This window comes from Microtus ochrogaster, chromosome 1 (assembly GCF_000317375.1).
Source record: "Microtus ochrogaster isolate Prairie Vole_2 chromosome 1, MicOch1.0, whole genome shotgun sequence".
NCBI lineage: Eukaryota > Metazoa > Chordata > Mammalia > Rodentia > Cricetidae > Microtus > Microtus ochrogaster.
This window is the reverse complement of record NC_022009.1, coordinates 48392446-48411050: the sequence shown is the minus strand read 5'-3', so window position 1 is coordinate 48411050 and position 18605 is coordinate 48392446. Positions and strand designations below refer to the sequence as shown.

Sequence of the window (18605 nt, the reverse complement as noted above, 5' to 3'; positions counted from 1 at the left end):
CACCAATCTCCATGCCTACTCAGGGTCACCACCCTCACTACCCACCACTCACCAATCTCCATGCCTACTCAGGGTCACCACCCTCACCTACCCACCACCCACCAATCTCCATGCCTACTCAGGGTCACCACCCTCACCTACCCACCCACCCACCAATCTCCATGCCTACTCAGGGTCAGGAGCCCAGCTCAGCTCTCAGCCAAGGGGACTCTGCGGCTTGATCACTCACCTAGCAATCTCTGCGATCTCTGCTGTCTGCACAATGAAGCCGTAAGGGTCAGGCTCTTCCTCATCATCGTCTGTGTCCCGGGGGCCGGGGGCCTGGGAACGAGCCCTGGCAGAGTTGCTGGCCCTTGGGGTCTGCGTGGCTGTTGAGGTATGGGAGCGTGTGTGTTTAGGGGAGCTGTGGTGGGACCCATACTCCTCCTCGGAGGTGGACGTGTAATCCGAACCCTGCTGCCGCCGCCGTGTATCTTGAGTGAGTGGGTTGGTTTCAGAGGCAAGAACAGAACAGAGAACACTCAGTGCCTGGCAGCCCCAGGGTCCCTCAGGATGAGGGCCCTGTGCTGAAGGATATGCTGTATCACAGCTGATACCAGAACCTCCAGCAGAAGCACCACCAGCCCAGAGGACATGCAGGGTCAGGGACTAGGCACTCCTGTGACCAGTGCAGCATCCAGGGGGCTAGGAGGGGTCGGGGCAGATGCCTGTGCCTGGTGAGATAAGAGCTGGTCCTTGGGTACCAGGAAAGGGCAGAAAATGAGGTAAGACACACATAAGGACCAGCTATGGTACTGCATAGCTGGATCACACAGGGGGGTGAGGTCCATGCCAGGTTCCTACAGTCTTAATCAGCCTCATCCTCAGGTATGGCTGCCTGGGTAGGATCTTAGGCTCCTTGGCTCAGGGCTGTTTTGAGCCCCAAGCACTTTTGATAGCAAACACACTTTGGATGAAGGGTGCATGGGGCCTGCATGCTAAGCAGTGTTGGCAGGTTAGGGACAGCAGTTTCTGCCAAGTAGAGGTCCTTAATCAAGGCAGCCACAGTGTCCCTACCCAGTGGGCCCAACAGGCAGAGGTCTATGAGGAGATGCTGGGAGGCAGAGGGGATAAGTAGAGCCAGCCAGCCAGGAAGAGCAAAGCCAAGGGGTGGGGTGGAGGCACCTTGGCCCAAACCAATCCACTCAATCCACTGGGGCATGGCATAGCTTCCTCAATGGGTGGGACAGAGGCTACGTGGACAGAACATCAGCCGCTCCAGCACTGCGGTAGTCTGTCCCTCTTACTGTACACACGCAGCTCAGGGGATGGGGCCGAGGTCACTGTGCATGTGGACTGGCACAGCCCTCTCAGGCCAGGGGCTCTGTGGCCGTTCAAAGGATGCCAGGAAGGCTCCCACTCGATAGATACCCTTCCCTGGGCTTCACAGCTGCAGTACAGGGGACAGGAAGCAGAGAACTTTGGGAGAGCCCTCTTTGGGTTCACAAGTGGGCAACTTGGGCCACTACACAGTCATCAGAAGTACTACCCTAGAGATACCAAGAGTGGCAGTGCCAACCTCAAGGCCCAGGCACTGAGGCCACTGGGGTGATGGGAGGCACCCTGGGGAGGGTCTTCTGCCACACAGGAGCCATGAGCACACCTGGCCAGTGCACATGTGTGTGCACATTTACTCAGGGACTCAGCTGCTGCTGACCATCCTGCCCAACCACCATCCCATGACCCGTTACCCCACTCACTGGAGGAGTATCTGGCACTGCCCGGGCGGGCCCTGCTAAAGGGTTGGCGGGGGCCCGTGTTGGCAGCAGTAGCAGCGGCCTTCCTGGCAGCAGCTCGGGCCTCGGCTATCGTGGGCTTACGACTGGTGCTGTAGAGCTCAGCACTGCGGCCAGAGAAGCCAGTGCGGGCCGGGGCTGTCTCAGAATCACTGGGTCCTGTGAAGGAGCCAGCCCGCTTCCGGGGCATGGCCAGGATGTCCAAACGTGTCAGTTTCTTGGCCTGCTCAGGGGCTGGTCGATTCGCTGGCTCAGGGTTGGCTGCAGTCCCTCGTTCACCATCCACAGCCTCGGTGTCTGAGGCATCCCCCAAACGGGCCCGCCTGAGTCGGGAGGCCCTGGTGGGCCTTGGGGTGGACAGGCTGTTGGAGCGGGTCAGTGCCTGCTGTACCTTCTGAGCAGTGGTGGAGCTGCGGCTTTGCTCCTCCCTGGCAGCTGGGGATGGTGGAGGAGCCACTGGTTTCCGGCGAGGTGCTGGTCGACCTGTCCCAATGGCCTCAGGGGTCTCATGATTAGAACTGGGCAGCTGGGCTAGGCCAGAGCCTCGCTCCTCTTCGGGCCAGTCCAGGGACCCTCGAGACCCATGGCTACGCCGCATAGCCAGGCGCCTTGATGGCTCTCCATGGCCCAAGTCTGCAGGGCCTGGTGGGCGATGCTGCTTCTCTGACAGCCGATCTCGGGCACTGCCCTGGGTAGCACCCCCTGGGTCGACTGCTGCTGGTGGAGACAGCAGGCTCTCCTTCTGCAGCCCTGGAGTCTGGGGGGTTGTTGGGCTGGGTCCATTCTTGCCACTGAGCAAACTAATGGTGCTGGCTGTGTCCACATCTGAATCCCCAGACAGGGAGTCCTCTGGAGGCCTGGGGGTGCTTCCCCCCTCACATTCATCTGTGGACTTGGAGCGTAGTTGGGCCTCCAGGGCAGCCAGGGCTGTCTCAGTCTCCTTCAAGATCAGGTGGGTGTCCTGCGTGTGGAAGTCCATGCGTGAGGCCCGGGTTGTAGCCAAGTCTTGTAGGAGTGGGTGGCTAGAAATGTGGGGGAGCTTTCCAGGTGCTGGGGGTCCGCTGGTTGGCTCCTTGGTGAAGCTCTCTTGACGGGTAAAGGCCAGAGCCTCTTTGGGTGGAGCCGGGTCAGGCTCTGGGGACCGACCACTGCGCAACTGGACCACCATCCTCCCATTGGCACTGACATAAAGGCCATCCCTTGCTGAAGGGCTGGTCTGGACCACCCGTCCTGCGCCATCCACCTCTCCAGGAGCCACAAATGACTTCTTGGGGAAGGTGGCCTCCCCATTCTGATCACCGATGAAAAAAGACGTGGGGGGGGCTAGTTCTCCAGGGGCCCGTGGTGAGCGCCGACCCCTGGCCCATGCTAACTCCTGTCGTTCTGCGCCTGGTTCTGGGCCTCGGCTGCCATCTGACCCGCTGGCATCACTGAGGCTATCAGGGTCCAGATCTTCCTGGCTTATAAGGCGACTAGTCTGCTCACTGCCCAGCTCTGGTGGACTTGGGCCACTCCGCCTAGCAGCTTCAAGGCCTGCAGGGCTGTCAGCCCTATCACTAGGCAACTGAGGGAGCAGTCGCCGAGTGCGCACAGGCAGGGCCCCCTCAGGCTCTCCGGTTCTTCGTCCAGGACCATCCTCTGCAAAGCACAAGGCCAGTGCAGTTAGAATGGCTACAGACCTGCAGGCCCCACATACACACAGAGACCCAACCCTCTCTTCCAGGCACAGGCTGAGGCAAACTATGTCTATGGTCAGGACCTGAGGCTACCTTGGTATGGCCCCAACCCTTTACAACAACTCTGGGCTCACATACCTGCCAAGCCAGCATCTGAGTAGCTGTCAGCTAGGCTAGCCCATCGGGAAATCCACTTCTGACCTCCAGGGGAGCCTGGGACCAAGAGACTCTGCAGGGAGAAGGGCAAGAAACTATATCCACAGAACGGGAGGCACAATCCCAGAACAGAGGCCAGGCACTAGAAGAGACACACTCACACTATGCTTGCCAGAGGCAACACCCTCTTCAAAAGCAGCCAGGAGGGTCTGTGGCTTTTCCTAGGCCTGTGTGACCCCAATGTTATCACCAACTGGTCAGCTTCATCAGTCTATCAGGACTCAGTCCCAGGTGCGCAGCTGTGGCCCTTTTCTACCTTGACCACCCAGCCTCATACCTGCTGCTCCATCTGAGGGGAAACGCCCGGTGCTCGGGAAGCAAACTCTTGCAGCAAAGCCATCCGCTGGGCCACACCCCCATCACTGGATTCATCTTTGTCACCTCTGATGACTGGGCGGAAGGTAGCTGAGGACACCCTAGAGAGTTCAGGGGATTCAAATACCCCAAAAACCTGCCAAAAGAAGACAGTATCAAGGGTCAGAGGTGCCTGGATCTCTACTTCTATCCAGATGTGGTCCCAACTATTCAGCTGGGCATAGTGGGTAGGAAACAGGACCTATTCTGACAAGGTAAGAGGCAGAATCAGGGGGCCCTCCCACTTCTAAGTCCTCTTGCCCAGCTGGACTAGACACATAATTGATAGCAGCAGGCTAACAACTAGTTCCCCAACACGACCATCATCAGCCCTGGAGTCCCTTCCTGCCCCACAAGCTGCCATAGGGGTATATGGCATATACCATACCTGGTCGATCATCTTCCGAGCCTCCTCTACTTCTCTGTCTTGAGCCTCTGTCTCAATAGTGTAGGTGCCTGCATCGCTAAGGCTGTCATCCTCCTCCTGTCTACGTGCCTTGGTCAGCTGGGGGTCAGTGGGAGGTGGTGGAGTGGTTGAGGGGGTCACAGGGCTGGCACCACGGGGTGTCAATGGGGCAGGCAGTACTGGAGGTGTCTTTTCAGGGCCAGGTCTGGTGGCTGGGGAACTGTCCCGCATACACTGGGCCATAAAGTCCTGGGCCAGGCGGGAGCGGCGCCCCACACTGCCAAAGGGGCGTGTGGAGGCACGGGGGATGGGAGAAGTGTTGCCCAACCGCTCCTCAGTCTTCTCTCGCTTGAGTGAGCTGGCCCTCTGTGGTCCTGAGCTGCTGCCTCCTGTGCGGACCATGACACCAGTAGCCCCAGTGCCCCTGCGCTTGTCGGCCTTGGGCTCTACAGGTGGGGTGTGTGTGAAGGACTGCGAGCGTTTCTTGCGGGGCGTGTCCTCATCAAAGAACTCGATGACAAAGGCCTGCTGGTTGTGCAGCAACTCTTGGGGGTCCCTCTTGATCTGCCTCTGCAGCCGCACCTGCTCCCCACTGGCTTCTGTTGGGGCTCCAGACACTGAAGCAGCCTTGGCCAAAGGGTCCTCTGAGTCGCTCTGTGTGCCATCCTCATGCTTGTGGCCTGAGAAAACCCCTACTCATCAGCATACAGTGAGCAGCGCGGGGAGCCTCACTACCCCTGGGAAATGGATCCACACTGACTGCATGGGGAAGGAAGTCCTGCACCACTGGAAACCTAGCATATGTGGCTTGCTGATGTAGAAGACACTAGACACTGCCCCCAAGACCAGGCAGGTGGTTCTTGGCCAATTCACTGAAAAATGAAAATCAGCTAAACCACCTGGGCCCTCACTGATACGGTGAGCGTGCAAGGACAGGCGACACCTCCTAGCTTAAGAACTTGCCCAGCCAAGTAGTGGTGGTGCACGCCTTTAATCCCAGAACTCAGGAGGGAGAAGCAGGTGGATCTCTGAGTTTAAGACCACTCTGGTCTACAGAACGAATTCCAGGACAGCCAGGTGCCAGTGGGTACTTACCCTTGAGAGTTCGGGTGTGGATAGGAAGATCACTTTTGGTGCTGTGACGGTCATCCCCTGGGCCATCCCGGCGCAGCAAGCTTGGGTCATTCTGCACCAGCCAGTCAGCCACCTTGGTTTCGGCTGAGACCATCTCCACAGGTGTGGCCTCCTTGCTGAGGGGCCGCCGCTGGCGCAGGGAGAACTTAGTGATGTGGTCTTTGATCTTCACCTTGCCTGGGCTACAGTCATCAAACTCAATGGTGAAGGAGGCATGGCTCTGTACCACAGGGGCCATCCCACCACCACTTGCCTCCTGGTCTTTGGTAGGCACTTCCTGTGTTGGCACCTCAGGGAGCTGTGGTGGCTGTGGGGCTTCCTTCGTGGGGATCTCGAAGTAGCTGGGCTCACGTCTAAACGAGTAGTCTGGAGGCTCAGCAGAAGCACGGCAGCTCTCTAATTCACCATTTTGCTGTGCCAGGTCCTTGGGACGCTCTGTAGGGAGGGGTCCTCAGGCCAAGCCCTTTAAAACCCACCTGCCACCCTTCCACCCAGTCCTAGCCAGGGCACTGAGACTCACCTGGGTAGGGCTCCTCCTGGTGCCGGTCTTCAGGTGGAGTGGCACTGTCATCCTCACCCCACCAAGAGGGCTGCCCGTACAGCGGTGTGCGGTAAGGTACTGCCTCTGTAGGTGAGAGTTCAGAACTCAGGCTACAGTTGGTTCCCAACATGAAGATCTGGAACAGGGCCCATCTGTGGACCAGGCCCTAGTCTCACCTCCCAGCTGGGACCTGCAGCTCCTCAAGTCCCTGGCCAGTTGTTGACCACTCTGGGCCTGTTTCTACATCTATGGGCAAAGATGACCACTGGCCCTATCTGAACATCTCTCAAAGTAATGAAGGAAGGCTTATCCTACAGTCCCACAGTCCATAGTCCTGGGGGAAGGAGGCTGCACCCTCTGCCTTACAGTATACAGGGCAACAAGAGTCCATAAACCAGGTCCAGCCTCTTCTAAGGTTATAGAAATGGCTCTGCTGCCATGGATGCTCCTGGAGCTGAAGACCACCACTGTCTGAGTAGCTAGTGTGACATTTTGGTGAGTTTATTTTAATGTTTGGATCCTTGTCTAGGTTAACACGGTACCTCCCATGAATCTAGGTTTTTAGCTCCTATTTGGGCAAGAGCAAACTCCAATGCCCCAGGGCAGGGTGTTGGCTCTGATTACAAACAGTCCTATCTCCATAAGCCCTTTGGATTTCTGCTGGGTCCAACAGCCAACAGAGCCTTGGTTAACCGGCCCAGCTGTTCACACTAGCAGGCAGCAAGAGGGTCTGAAGTTACCTGACAGTCAAGGAGAGTCCCTGTGGAATGGAGAATATGCCTTTATATTTTGTACATGTCTCTTTCTCCTCAAGGGACTCTTACAAAATCACCATGCATTCCTTATACAGAGATTGGCTTCACTATGTGGTACGCCATATGCACCGACCTATTCCACCACCCACTCCTCTCTCCTCTTATCGCCCTGACCACTGCCTAAGGACCTCCTTTTCTACCCAGTGCTGTATGCAGGGGCCCTTGAAGCAGTATGTGTCTGCCACTGAGCAGTACTCTCTAAGCTGTTGGCTCCGAGCCTATCTTGGGTCTCCCGAAGTGCTGTGTCTGCTTTGTAGGACTGAGAAACCTACTTGCCCAATTAACTGCACCTGCTATAACCTCAGAGACAGCTCCAAGCCATTGTCACCAGCTGTGTCTATGCACAGCCTGGACACTGACAGGTGCTCTGAACAGGTCAGATGACTTTCTGGAAACCTGCCCAGTTCCCAGTAGTCTTCCCAAAGACAAGCACGGGTCAGGCTCCAGAGGCAGATGGCTCACTATTCAGGGCACACCTGCACCCCAGCCACGCACCAGCAGTTCACGACACCACATGTGGGTACATGGGCTGACCCACAGAGCACAGATGTTGGTCACGGCTGGGCAGCAAGGTGACCTTCCTGATGCAGGAAGAGCATGAACCTTGGCTTCCTGGAAATACTTGTCCAGCTACCACTGCACACCCAGGCAGGACTTATACCTCCTGTTACTATGCTATGCTATCCCGCGCCCACCGAGACCTACGTACCACTGCACACCCCGGCAGGACTTACACCTCCTGTTACTAAGCTATGCTATCCTGCACCCACCGAGACCTACGTACCACTGCTAACCTTTGCACTCGCCCCCAAATGTACCTCGCACTCAACTACCCACCCTAACCCCAGTGGCCATGTGATCTGCAGAATCAGGCCCCGAATCCTGACTAGGCAATTTAGACCTGCCTGCCTCTGTCCTGATGCAGACCACAAGGGTGGCCATCTGATAATCATTCAACTGTTGGAGACTCCCAGGACCTGAGAAAAGTGGGCACAAGTCCAGGGTTAAGCAGACCTGGGCCTTGACTACTGAGCTTTGCTGTAAGCTGGGAGTGCAAGCTGGGGAGAGAAGTCACATGGGAAATAAAACAGGTAAAGACGGTATACAGAGGGGCAATGGGAGACAGGAAATAGAAACACAGGCGTTGGGTGACTCTGCATTTCGCCCTCCCCTATCCATCCTGGTCCCCACACCCATGGCCTACCTGCTCCATGTCTTCGGTCCCCTTTCTCTGGTCTGGGTTGTGAGGACTCACAGTAGGGCGTGTGTTCTGGCAGGGCCTCACCCCTCTTGGGTGCAGAGGTCTTGACACTCACCTGCAGCTGGCTGGTGTACTTCTCGTGCTGTGGACAAGCACACAGGGTGGGGGGTAGCATATCAGCCTTGGGAAACATCCCAGGCAGCCCCGCCTCTCCTCCAAAAGAACAGAAAGAACCTAAGACTAGTCTATCTGGTGGGCAGCTGAGGGGTCTAGGCCTGTGGAGGATCCTCTAGCTCATAGACCTAGGGAGAGAGTTGAAGTTTGCTTCTCTGGAAGGAAGAGAGCAAGCAAGGATCACAAGAGCAGAGTCTTAGAGACCATCATCCCCAGGCCCACCTGAAGCAGGCCCTTGGGAAGGTGAGCCACTCAGGGGCCTAGCTATGTGGCCCCTCACTTCACAAATTCCTTTGGGAAACCGGGTAAAGAGAGACCACTTACATGGTTCACATGAGAGCTCAACCTCCATGACCCATACAGACAAGAAAACACTGGCCTGCCATAGCCCCCTGGACCCTAACTGCCTGGATCAGACTCCAACTGATGTGACCTTAGTGCTCTCAAAGACACCAACTCAGAGGGTCCAGGGTCCAAGGAAGAAGTGTGGTCTGCTTGGCTCACTGGTAGTACACTCTCCTCCCAGTGGTCCTGGCCTTCCATTAGGTGATCCCAGTGCCCCACCTACATTCTTGCTCCCCAGCTCAGCATGAAGGGCTATCTCCCCAGCCAAGACTCCACGTCCCATCCCCTACCTGACTTAGAAGGTCCAAGGCCATATCTTATAGGCTCAGAAATCCTCATCTGTTCCAGTAGACCAACTACCCAGTCTCCCCGTGACTGTGCCCTCCCCAGCTGCCCCACCATCTGCGGCTACAGAAGCCTGAGGGTAATGACTACTTTTCATCTGTGGACCGGGCCATCCAGCAGGACAGGCCAAGCAGCACTGATTCATGGCACCTGCAGCCAACAAAGGGTGGCTCTGGAACCTGGGGGCTGTGTTTGAGCAGAGAATGGCAGGCTATGGGGCTGAGCCCTGACAGCCAGAGGTCCCAACGTGGGGCTTTCCTAGTCCTTGGGCCTGCTTGACACTAACCTTGAGTGCCTCCTCCGGAACACGGTGCTGCACACGCTCTAGCACGTACATGTTGGAATGTAGCTGTAAGTTAAGGAGAACACGAACAGGAGGAGCAGGAAGGGCCTGTGGTTGGAGTATGGAGGCCAGCACTGTTGTCATCAGCGGTGAGTAGGTGGACTCAAATACTCCTGGAGGTGGGAAAAGGGCCCTTCTCGGGGAGGATCAATCATGCCCCACCACACTAAAGAGCACAGAAGGTCCTGGCTTTAGAATTCAAGGTCAACCAGGACTCTGGGTTCTGAAGAGTGCTGGTTTGCGCCTTAGACCCTCTGTAACTTTAAGCTGAGCATGCAGATAGGCAGCAGGGGCTGGAGTCTCACAGAATACCAGAGGATGCCTAGTCCCAGGTAACCTCTAAGCCTGAGAGCCTCGGCTATGATTAAGAAATCCCCTAATCTGCTTTAAGACAGCAGAGCCACTGTGGCCTTGGTCCTGAGGAAACAAAGTAGAGAAGGATATCATAGCCAAAGCGGATGACATCATTGAGCTTCAGTGTGATGTACTTCTGGTCGGGGATGCGCACATCATTCACAAATGTCTAGGGAAGAAAGGAGAAGAGGAGGCCTTAGTAGATCCTCCTTGCCTTCCTGCACTTCTGGCTCACTGTCCTAGGGACAACTGAGTACCCCTTTCAGGTAACACACCCTGCAGAGACCCAGGTGGAAAGCCCTGATTGGGACTGGGGCAGATGCCCCCGGGATCCCCCAAAGCCCAGTGTGTGGCAGGCCCTGCAAGGAAGGGCTGCATTATCTGACAGGGAGACCAGGGAGCTGAAGGCCCAGGTTACACCGTGTAGGCAAGGCATGCTGAGGTGGCTGTGGACACCTGTTCAGGACTGCACAAGCAGAAAAGGTCAGTGTCTAACAAATGAAGAATGACATGTCTACATAGGACAGCCACACGAAGCCCCAGAGAGGCCATCCCTATCCTCCTACCAGCTCCTCTCACCTGTAGTCACATTCAGTGAGCAGAAGGACTCGCACTCCCAGTGGGGCTGGGCACATCTCATTTCCTAGCTTTGTACTTCCCTAGCCCAGCAGAGCTCTGCCCTGTAGAGCTGAGGAACTGGAGGGAAGGAAGTGATCAGAGTTTGGGTGGGACCACGAACCCAGTACACTCACCCCATTGAGACTGCCCAGGTCCTTCACCCAGTGTTCATCACGGTCCTGGTCGTAGTTGATGACAGCATGTTGCTTGTCCACACTGCGGGACTACAGGAAATGGACAGTGGTCCTCAGATGCCCCATCCCAGGGTCAGGTCCCCCATGTCAATGCCTATACCAACACCCATAGGCCTCAAAGCCCGAGCTCTCCAGTGTACAGTCAAAGCCACCCAGCTGCCACAGAAAGCCACAGGGCTGTGCAAGGTACCAGGGCCACTCCATCCTCTCTGCCAAATCAGCCTCTCCTTCCAAAAACACCCTCCTCAGCACCCCGTTCCCAGTGCAAGGCACTGGCTCCTAGGTCAGGGTGGGAGGGCACAGAAACCCTCTGGTCATCTGAAACTGGCTGTTCCCTGCCAAGGGCAGGTAGGGAGGCCAGCCTAGTTCCACTTGGGCCAGAAGGAAAGGGGACAGTGGGCTGCACCCTGGCGCAGTTCACAGGAGCATCCAAAGCCTGTATGATGGGCACATTCACCTCCAGTAGTACTCATTTGCCACTTGGTTCCCCCATCCAGCTTCCACTGCCCGACCCCAGCAGGGCTTGAGGTACTAACTTCAACATAAATGTAGTACCTATACTCCAAGGTGGTCTCATCCTTACTGACCACAAACCTGCACAGGGCCTTTCCCAAGGTTAGTCACCCAACTCTTCACATGGCTGAACACCAGATGCTACCCCCAAGATGTAGGCTGGAACAGGGTCATGGTACTGGCTCAGGCACTGTCAGCGTGGTCCACACCACCCAGTCTACAAGGCTGGCTATCTTAGCACCTAGCACCAGGGCTCGTCTCCGTCCCCATACCACACTATGACCTGCACTGCTAGGAGCGGTGGTGTCTGGCTGGTCCCCTTCCCTGCCTGGAGGAGCTCAGCCTAAGAGAGGACAATAGACTCAAGCAACTCAGGAAAGCCGCTGAGCTCAGATGAAACATATGGCCCAGGCAGTGCCTCCAAAAACAAGGTCCACCTCCAGAGCACACTGGTGAGAGCCTTTGGTGCAAGACAACCCCGCGGCTGACATAGGACATATGAGGGTGTGGGTTTCTCAGCTCATAAATCAGGGCACATGCCCCTCCAGCTGCTCACTCGGGGCCTCTCAAGTTGCCTTACTACAGCCCAGCCCCTCTTCTTTCCAGGTACCATCATCCTGTCCTGCCTCCAACAATAATTAGTCCACTCAGGGTGAGCACCCCTTCAGGGCCAGGGACATAGCAGAGACAGGGGAGAGGATGGTCATGGGCTCTGGCCCATCCCACCCCTACTGCTAGCCATCCAGCTTGGCAAAGGAGACTATCTCCAGCCTCAGGGGAGATACCAGAGGAGGTCCTAAAGACAGGGCTGCAGCTGGAGTTCCAGGTCCATAGCCCAGCATCTATGCCCTCCAGCCACTGCCACCTGGGGAGCAAACACTGCAGCCCCAAGGTGACTGACCAGCTTGTCCATGATGATGGGCTGTAGTGAGGTGGGTTCTGGGGGCAAGAAAGGACCACACCTCATCCTGCAGGACCCTCAGTTCTTCCTGGAAGTGAGTGGGACACAAGGAGGGCAATGTCCAGGGATTGTCATCCTTTAGCTCCCTCCTTCAGAGCAGCCCACATTTCTGCTAGGGACATCCAGGTTCAGATTCAGTCTGCTCCATGTCTTACTGTGATGTCCCCAAGACTGTCTTGCTCACCTCTTCCCAAAGCTACAAGTCTCTGACAGAGTGTGCCGTTGACCTTGAGATGGTGAGCTTCATCCCCAGGGCCCATCTTGGGCTGGTCCAAGTTCTCTGTCTATAGCTGCACCCACAGATACTTCCTTCTTTCTCTGGCCCTGGATGGCACAGTTCAAGGACCAGGCCAGATGCCATTTCACCTTCTCACCAAACCCTGGCCTGTACCTAGCTCTGTGCACGGGCCATCACCTCTCGGTCCCTAGCAGCACAAAGGCTCTGGGGCAAGGGAGACCCGCTGCTTCAGGAAGCACAGACTGGGGGCTGAGGTCCAGGAAGGGTGGGGATGTGGGTATGGTCCGAGAAAGCCAAAGGCTCTGGGGACCTGAGAGGAATGGGATGGTAGCTTTGATTGACAGATGTGCTGCAAACTGACCCTTCCAGGCTGGAGAACCTCTTGCCTGCAGCGTCACATACTCTGAACCTGATGACCACCTCCTCCACTCACGCTGAAGAGCTCTGGTCACTTCAGCCCTTTCTGCCCTCCAGGATCCTCCCTGGAATTCCCACCAGCATGTCTCTGGCCATTCCTAGGGGTGCACTCTTCTAGCTGCTATAATCAACAGATTTCAGTCTACATCCAAACATGGTCTCTCCCCATTTTCGCCTGACAGTCCTTGCCATCATCCAACCTTGCCCAGTCCGGAGTAATTTCCTGAGCCCCCTGGGCTTGCATATCCAGAGCTCCAAAGCCCTGAGGGCTCTCACATCTCCCTTTCCCTGCCAGGCAAGACAGGCTCAAGCCATACTACCTCCCACCTCGCCTGGCTCCAGCCCTCATGATGCATCCACCCTTTCTCTTCCCACAGTATTACTCCTACCCTCACCTCTGAATTGACACAGGGTTCCCATGAGCCCTCACTCAGTAGGTTTGGAAGCCCACCAACTCCTAGGACTGTCCCTCCTGATAAGTATCTCTTAGAGAGGGTAGGTATGCAGTTGCTTCCTTGCCACCCCTAACCAGAAATCTCCTATCACCAAAACCTACAGCCTAGCTGCACCCACATGCCCAGCCAGGAGATGAAGCTCTGGACCAGCACTCAGAGCTGGCTGCAGACAGAGAGTGGACAATCTAAGTGCCCAGAGAACACCAGGCACATGCTAAAGGAAAGTCAATGGCCTGTGCTTACTTAAAATGTTAAAATGATAGGTTTCTAAAGTTCAAGCCTGGCACCCTTCATGGGTAGAGCCCTGTCCTGGCTGTGCTGACCCTAGCAGTGGTCACACCCAGACATCTGGGCATGCCTTCCAGCCAGCTCATCTCCAGTATAAGCATAGCAGAGCTATAGGTACCCACTGCAGCTGGCCGAACTTGCTATGTGCACAGGGCCTCTGAGACTGCTTGGCTGTGGGATGTGCTTTCTGGGTTAGGATGTCACACATAACCAAGGACAGCCAAAGAACAGACTAGGTGGAGGCAGAAGCCAGTTCTACATCAGCTAATAGCATATAGGGATACAAACATATGTCATACATAACATACACAATAAACACCTGCAGACACCTCATGTATGTACACATGTGTATGCCCGTGCTCACATTTGCATGATACAGCATGTAGTTAATGGCTGGCTCTGTGCCAGGCAGGCCTGCACTGGGAATACTGTGTTGAATAAACAGCAGGCCCTGGAGAGCATAGCACATTGATGGCATGTGGCTATTGTTGATGGCTCTGCCCCAGAACACAAAACAAGATTCATCTGGACTCTCTGCCTGACCTGATCCAAGTCAGACACATCTCTCTTAAGCAGCTGCGACCCTGCTGGGGCTGTCCGACTCCACTGGCTGCCCCTCTGTCCTCCCATAGCCTCCCCTCTCTACAGTGGCCCTTCCAGCTCCTCAGACAGAGGTCCTTTCTACACCCCGCTGACACCTCCCCTCTCACTGCTCTGCACTCATGCTGACGGGTCTGGCCAGTCCTAGGTCCTCCAATCCCACACACAGTAGCAACTCCTCACATTTCTCCCCACATAGGGCTTGAAGCAGGGTGCATTGCTTTGGCAGGCCAAGGATGCATGTGTGTGTGTGCTGGCATAGAGCGGGAGCTGGTTGAGTGGACACCAGAGGGGAGGACCCACAGGGAGACTGTCCAAGAGCTGAAGTGAACAGGAGCTGGCTGGGGTGGCAAGGGCTGTGATAGAAGAAGTGGAAAGAACGAATAGGAAAAGTGGATGTAGAATCAGACCCCGAAGAGCAAGGGATGGTGTGGAGTGGGGCTGGAGAACTCTGGAGGCTCCAGTGTAGGGTAGGGAATGGCGGCAATGGTGGGGGTGGCCCCTGGCAGAGATGTAGATAGAGGGAACAGATGATGACAAGCCTCGGCTACTTGAAAGGTCCCAGAGCAGCAGTAGGGAGCTCAGATGCTGAGTCAGGGAAGGTACAAATGGTATGTAAATCCTCTGGTCACCAGGCAGCCAAGAGTGTGAAAGACAAGGGCCAGCAGGGCAGGGAAGGGGCAAAGTCTACTGCAGGGGTGCTAGAAGAGATTCAGCTTCTTCGCATTATACACCTGCATGACCTCCCAAGCTTCAGCTTCTGTAGGTAGAAGAGAGACACCCTCCCATAAATAATCACATCCCTCAGGGCGAGGGAGCGCAGAAATGCAGGGGCACCCAGACCAGAAGCTATCCAAGCCAGAAAGCAGCGTTCCTCCACAGCCCCTACTTCAATCTTTCCTGCCTCTGGGTTACTCCTTTAGATCGAGTATAAACTGTAAGGTGAAACAAACCCTTTCCTCCCCAAGTTGCCTTTAGTGATGGTTTAGATTGCAACAGAAACCTAAGACAGACCTCTCCCATGCATGAGGACCCTTATGTCACCACCTCTTAACACCATACTGCTAGGGACCAGTTCCAACAAAAACACCCAGAAAGCAGCACAGGGACTGGGCTGAGCTAGCCTTGGACAGGTGCTGTCCAGCTGTCTGTGCTCAGCTCAAGCTCAGCCCACTCTTAGGAACCTCACACCTCCTAGGAGTGTGCGGTGTGGCCCTACTGTACATGGGAACTCAAGTACAAGACCCATCTAGGAGTCAGCACTCCCAGGGGCACTAGGCAGCTGCTCTGTACCTGAGCAGACCCCTTAACTGGACCAGAAGAGCTCATCGAGACATTCACTTTATTCTAAGGGTCCCATAGCAGGACATGGAGCCCAAGGCTTGAGGTTAGGATCACATACTCTACGCTGGAGTAGAAGCAGTTCAGAACTGCAGGGAGCCCACTGTACCCCCAAACCAGAATGGACCTTGCAGGTCAGCACACCATCCCTCTCTTGGTCCCCAAGCCAGATGCATAAGCCCCAAGAAACCCAACTCAGGCTCTGAATCCTAGGTGGCCCAGCCATATCACCCTTTATAGCCCAATGAGGGGACCCATCTTGTTAAGGCACATAAAAAGGTCACCAGCACTCTGACGCATCTGGACACATTTGGGAACAAGACCTCCAGGACAGCCCTCAGGCTACCCCTATGGCTAAGCAATAAGGACACAAAAGACCCTCCTCAGTACCTTCTCTTGTCATCAGCACAGGGGACATTCACACCCTGCCTGGAGCCCTGGCACTAAGTGCTTTCTTGTCAGAAACAGGTCTGACATGAAGGAGCAAAAGCCCAGGTCCGTGAACATTCCCTCACACCCCTGCTCATGCCCACCTGTGGGTCTAGGGCCCAGGTGGTGAGGGGTCTCTCCTGTCTTTTTTGTTTGTTTGTTTGTTTTTTTGTTTTTCGAGACAAGGTTTCTCTGTGGTTTTGGAGCCTGTCCTGGAACTAGCTCTTGTAGACCAGGCTCGTCTCGAACTCACAGAGATCCGCCTGTCTCTGCCTCCCGAGTGCTGGGATTAAAGGCATGCGCCACCACCGCCCGGCTGTTTTGGTTTTTTTTTTGTCTTCCTGTCTTTGATGTCCCCGAACCACCTTCCCGAACCACCTTCCCAAATGTAAGAAGCCCCCACTCACCTGCAACATGAGCTCACATTCATCACGCCCCACGAAGATGAGCTCGCGTGGGAGCCGGTGGCGGGTGCCACTGCTGCTCACCAGGAACCATGATGTGACGCTCATCTTGGCACTGAGGAGGCCTGCCTGGCCCTGCAGGGAAAGGGTCAACAGTGGGGCTCCCCAGCCTGGACTTTGGTCCCCTGGATATGCCCAAAGGCAGCAAAGACCTGCTCCTTTAAAGACTCATAGCCAAGGTCTCAGCATCTGCTTTGTCCTCCATACGCTGCATCCTTTTTCTCTCTAGGTGACTCTAGTCATACTGCCCAAGGACAGATCCACAAGTCCAAGTGAACCCTGAGAAATAGTTCCTCTGTAGTATCCAGCCCACTGAAGTCTCCAGGATGTATCAGAGGGTCTGCTTCCCCCCAGCAGGCCACTCTTCAAATCCTGGGGTGAGGAAGAAGTCCTTGGAGCACAGCACCAGCTCCATCGCTACAGGGCCTGGCACAACATGAAAATTCACACACAGGAAATTAGCTTCGAGAGCAGAGCATGGTCTCAAGCATGGGTCTGGGCAGTGGCTCTGTGTGACACTGTTATCATACCGGTATGGTCTTGGCATAATAGTCCAAGAGGGCAGTCCAGAGCTCCTGGGGCCCAGTGCATCACAGTCTAGCTTATATTGTGAAGAACAAGTAGAGTGATGGGGGTGTAGCTCAGTGGCATAGTGCTTGTAGGTGGGTGTCTGGCCCTGGATGTGAACCCTTGTGCCTTAAAACACATACACACACACACACACACACACACTTCATAAGGAAATAGCTGGCAGTCAGGAGACTGAGAAATAGCAGGAACAACTAAGCAAATGGAAGACTCATCAAGGGGTAAGGCAGCAATGTGGGATAGACAGGAGCGGCCACCCTGGGGAACAGTGGTGAAGGCAGAGACCCAGTGTGCAACAGTTTGAACTTAGAGAGGCAAGGGAGTACAGAAAGACTCTGGGTCCTGCACAGGGCTCGTCAGGTGGGAGCCATCACTGAGGCAGGAACAGCCAGCCATATAAGGCCCTCCCTCATCTCTCTGGGAAATATGAACACACACACACACACACACACGAGAGGTCACACTGATCACAGGGCCCAGGCCTTGTCCTGCAATGTCCAGTAGTCAGCCTAGAGGCCTCAACACAGGGCTGCTCACCCAGGTCTCAGTTCCCTTCAGGGTAAGCAGCAGGCAAAAACACGGGGCTCTGCCCATCTGTGAAGGCCCAAGTGACCAAGCATCCTATAGCACTCCATCAAGAAGCAGAAGGAAGATGGGAAAAAAAAATCCTGCCTCAGTAGAAAATAGCTCCAGGTGGTCAGGAACACACCCCCTACCCAACTCCGCCCTCCCTTCCTTAGGTCTAGCTCCTAAAGGGGCAGAGAGTAAAGGAGTGAGATTTCAATACCCTTGCAGCCCCTACGACACTGACCCCATGGGGGTCTCCATAGCCCTAACTCCCAGAAAGACCCAATCCGACCAGCAAAGGTGTCAGGCTGTCGAGGGAGCCCCAGAGGGTCATTGAGCCTCCCAGCCCCACCCAGCCACTCTTGACATCACCTGCTGCCATCTCAGCATGGACAGCAGTCACAGGGACTCCCTCAACGGAGGGGGAGGCCAAACCACAGACCCTGGTCATTAGGTGACCACTGCCACTGCCAGTCCAACTTGGAAAGGCTTCGGAGCCAGGGTTTGCTGGAAGAGGTTTGGGCTGGGTTGGACCGGCCATCGTTGCTAGGAGGGAGAAAAATAAACACCCCAAACTTGTCCCCTCAGCCGCGTCAGCCAGAAGAGCCACCACCCGAAGGTGAAGGAGGAGGTGGCGATGCGGATGCTGAGGAACAGAAGAAGGCAGGGGGCAGCACAGTGGCTGAAAGGAGCAGACAGAACGAGGTCCGCTCCCGGCCGCCGACAGGCCCAGAGGAGGCAGGGTAAGCAGGGAGACGGTGGTGGAAAAGGAAAAGGAGAGAAGGAAGGCAGACGGAAGGAGGGACCGGGAAGGAGGGGGAGTCGGGCAGTGGGGAGGAGGCCGGGAGGCGGGAGGGCGCGCCAGGCCCAGAGGGGGAGGGAGCGGCGTTGTCTCCTGAATCAGCTCTGGCCGTGCCCGGGCGGGGACCCGGCGCCCAGGTCTACCCGCTTGGCAGGCCGAGCAGACATGCGCGGGGCCAGGCCTTGTCGCCGGTGCCAGGCGGCCCCTCCCAAGCGCGCACAGACCTGGGCAGCATCGGCGGCGGCGGGCACTGGCCCGGCCAGGTGAGCCAGGCGCTCTCGCCCAGCGCCCTTCTCGCCGCCGCCTTTGTCTAGGCCCGCCCCTCTCCCGTGTGGCCCTGAGGCGCGCAGGTGCCCTGCTGGAGGCCCAGCCGCCGTGAGCGCAGGGCCGGCGCGGCCCCTCCTGCGTCCTACCTGTGCTCCCGCCAGACCCGCGGCTCGCCCGCCTGGTC

The 18605-nt window shown here is 56.2% G+C and overlaps 1 protein-coding gene across 2 annotated transcripts in view; it reads right to left on the bottom strand.

Moving 5' to 3' along the window:
* Cep170b (centrosomal protein 170B) overlaps nucleotides 1–18599 on the bottom strand; it is a 23876-nt gene extending 5277 nt beyond the window's left edge. The window contains exons 1-13 of one of the 2 annotated variants that reach the window (XM_005343616.2): nucleotides 18568–18599; nucleotides 16141–16272; nucleotides 10432–10521; nucleotides 9770–9848; nucleotides 9269–9327; nucleotides 8122–8260; nucleotides 6082–6186; nucleotides 5523–5996; nucleotides 4410–5107; nucleotides 3945–4118; nucleotides 3590–3680; nucleotides 1740–3413; nucleotides 230–473 (exon numbers count right to left, since the gene is read on the bottom strand). In XM_005343616.2, the coding sequence (XP_005343673.1) occupies nucleotides 230–473; nucleotides 1740–3413; nucleotides 3590–3680; nucleotides 3945–4118; nucleotides 4410–5107; nucleotides 5523–5996; nucleotides 6082–6186; nucleotides 8122–8260; nucleotides 9269–9327; nucleotides 9770–9848; nucleotides 10432–10521; nucleotides 16141–16245 (3932 nt within the window). In that variant the 5' untranslated portion in view covers nucleotides 16246–16272; nucleotides 18568–18599. Of the gene's footprint in view, nucleotides 1–229; nucleotides 474–1739; nucleotides 3414–3589; nucleotides 3681–3944; nucleotides 4119–4409; nucleotides 5108–5522; nucleotides 5997–6081; nucleotides 6187–8121; nucleotides 8261–9268; nucleotides 9328–9769; nucleotides 9849–10431; nucleotides 10522–16140; nucleotides 16273–18567 lie in introns of those variants that run through there. The other variant, XM_026781484.1, reaches the window with a different exon arrangement.
* Between the last annotated feature and the right edge of the window lie 6 nt (nucleotides 18600–18605).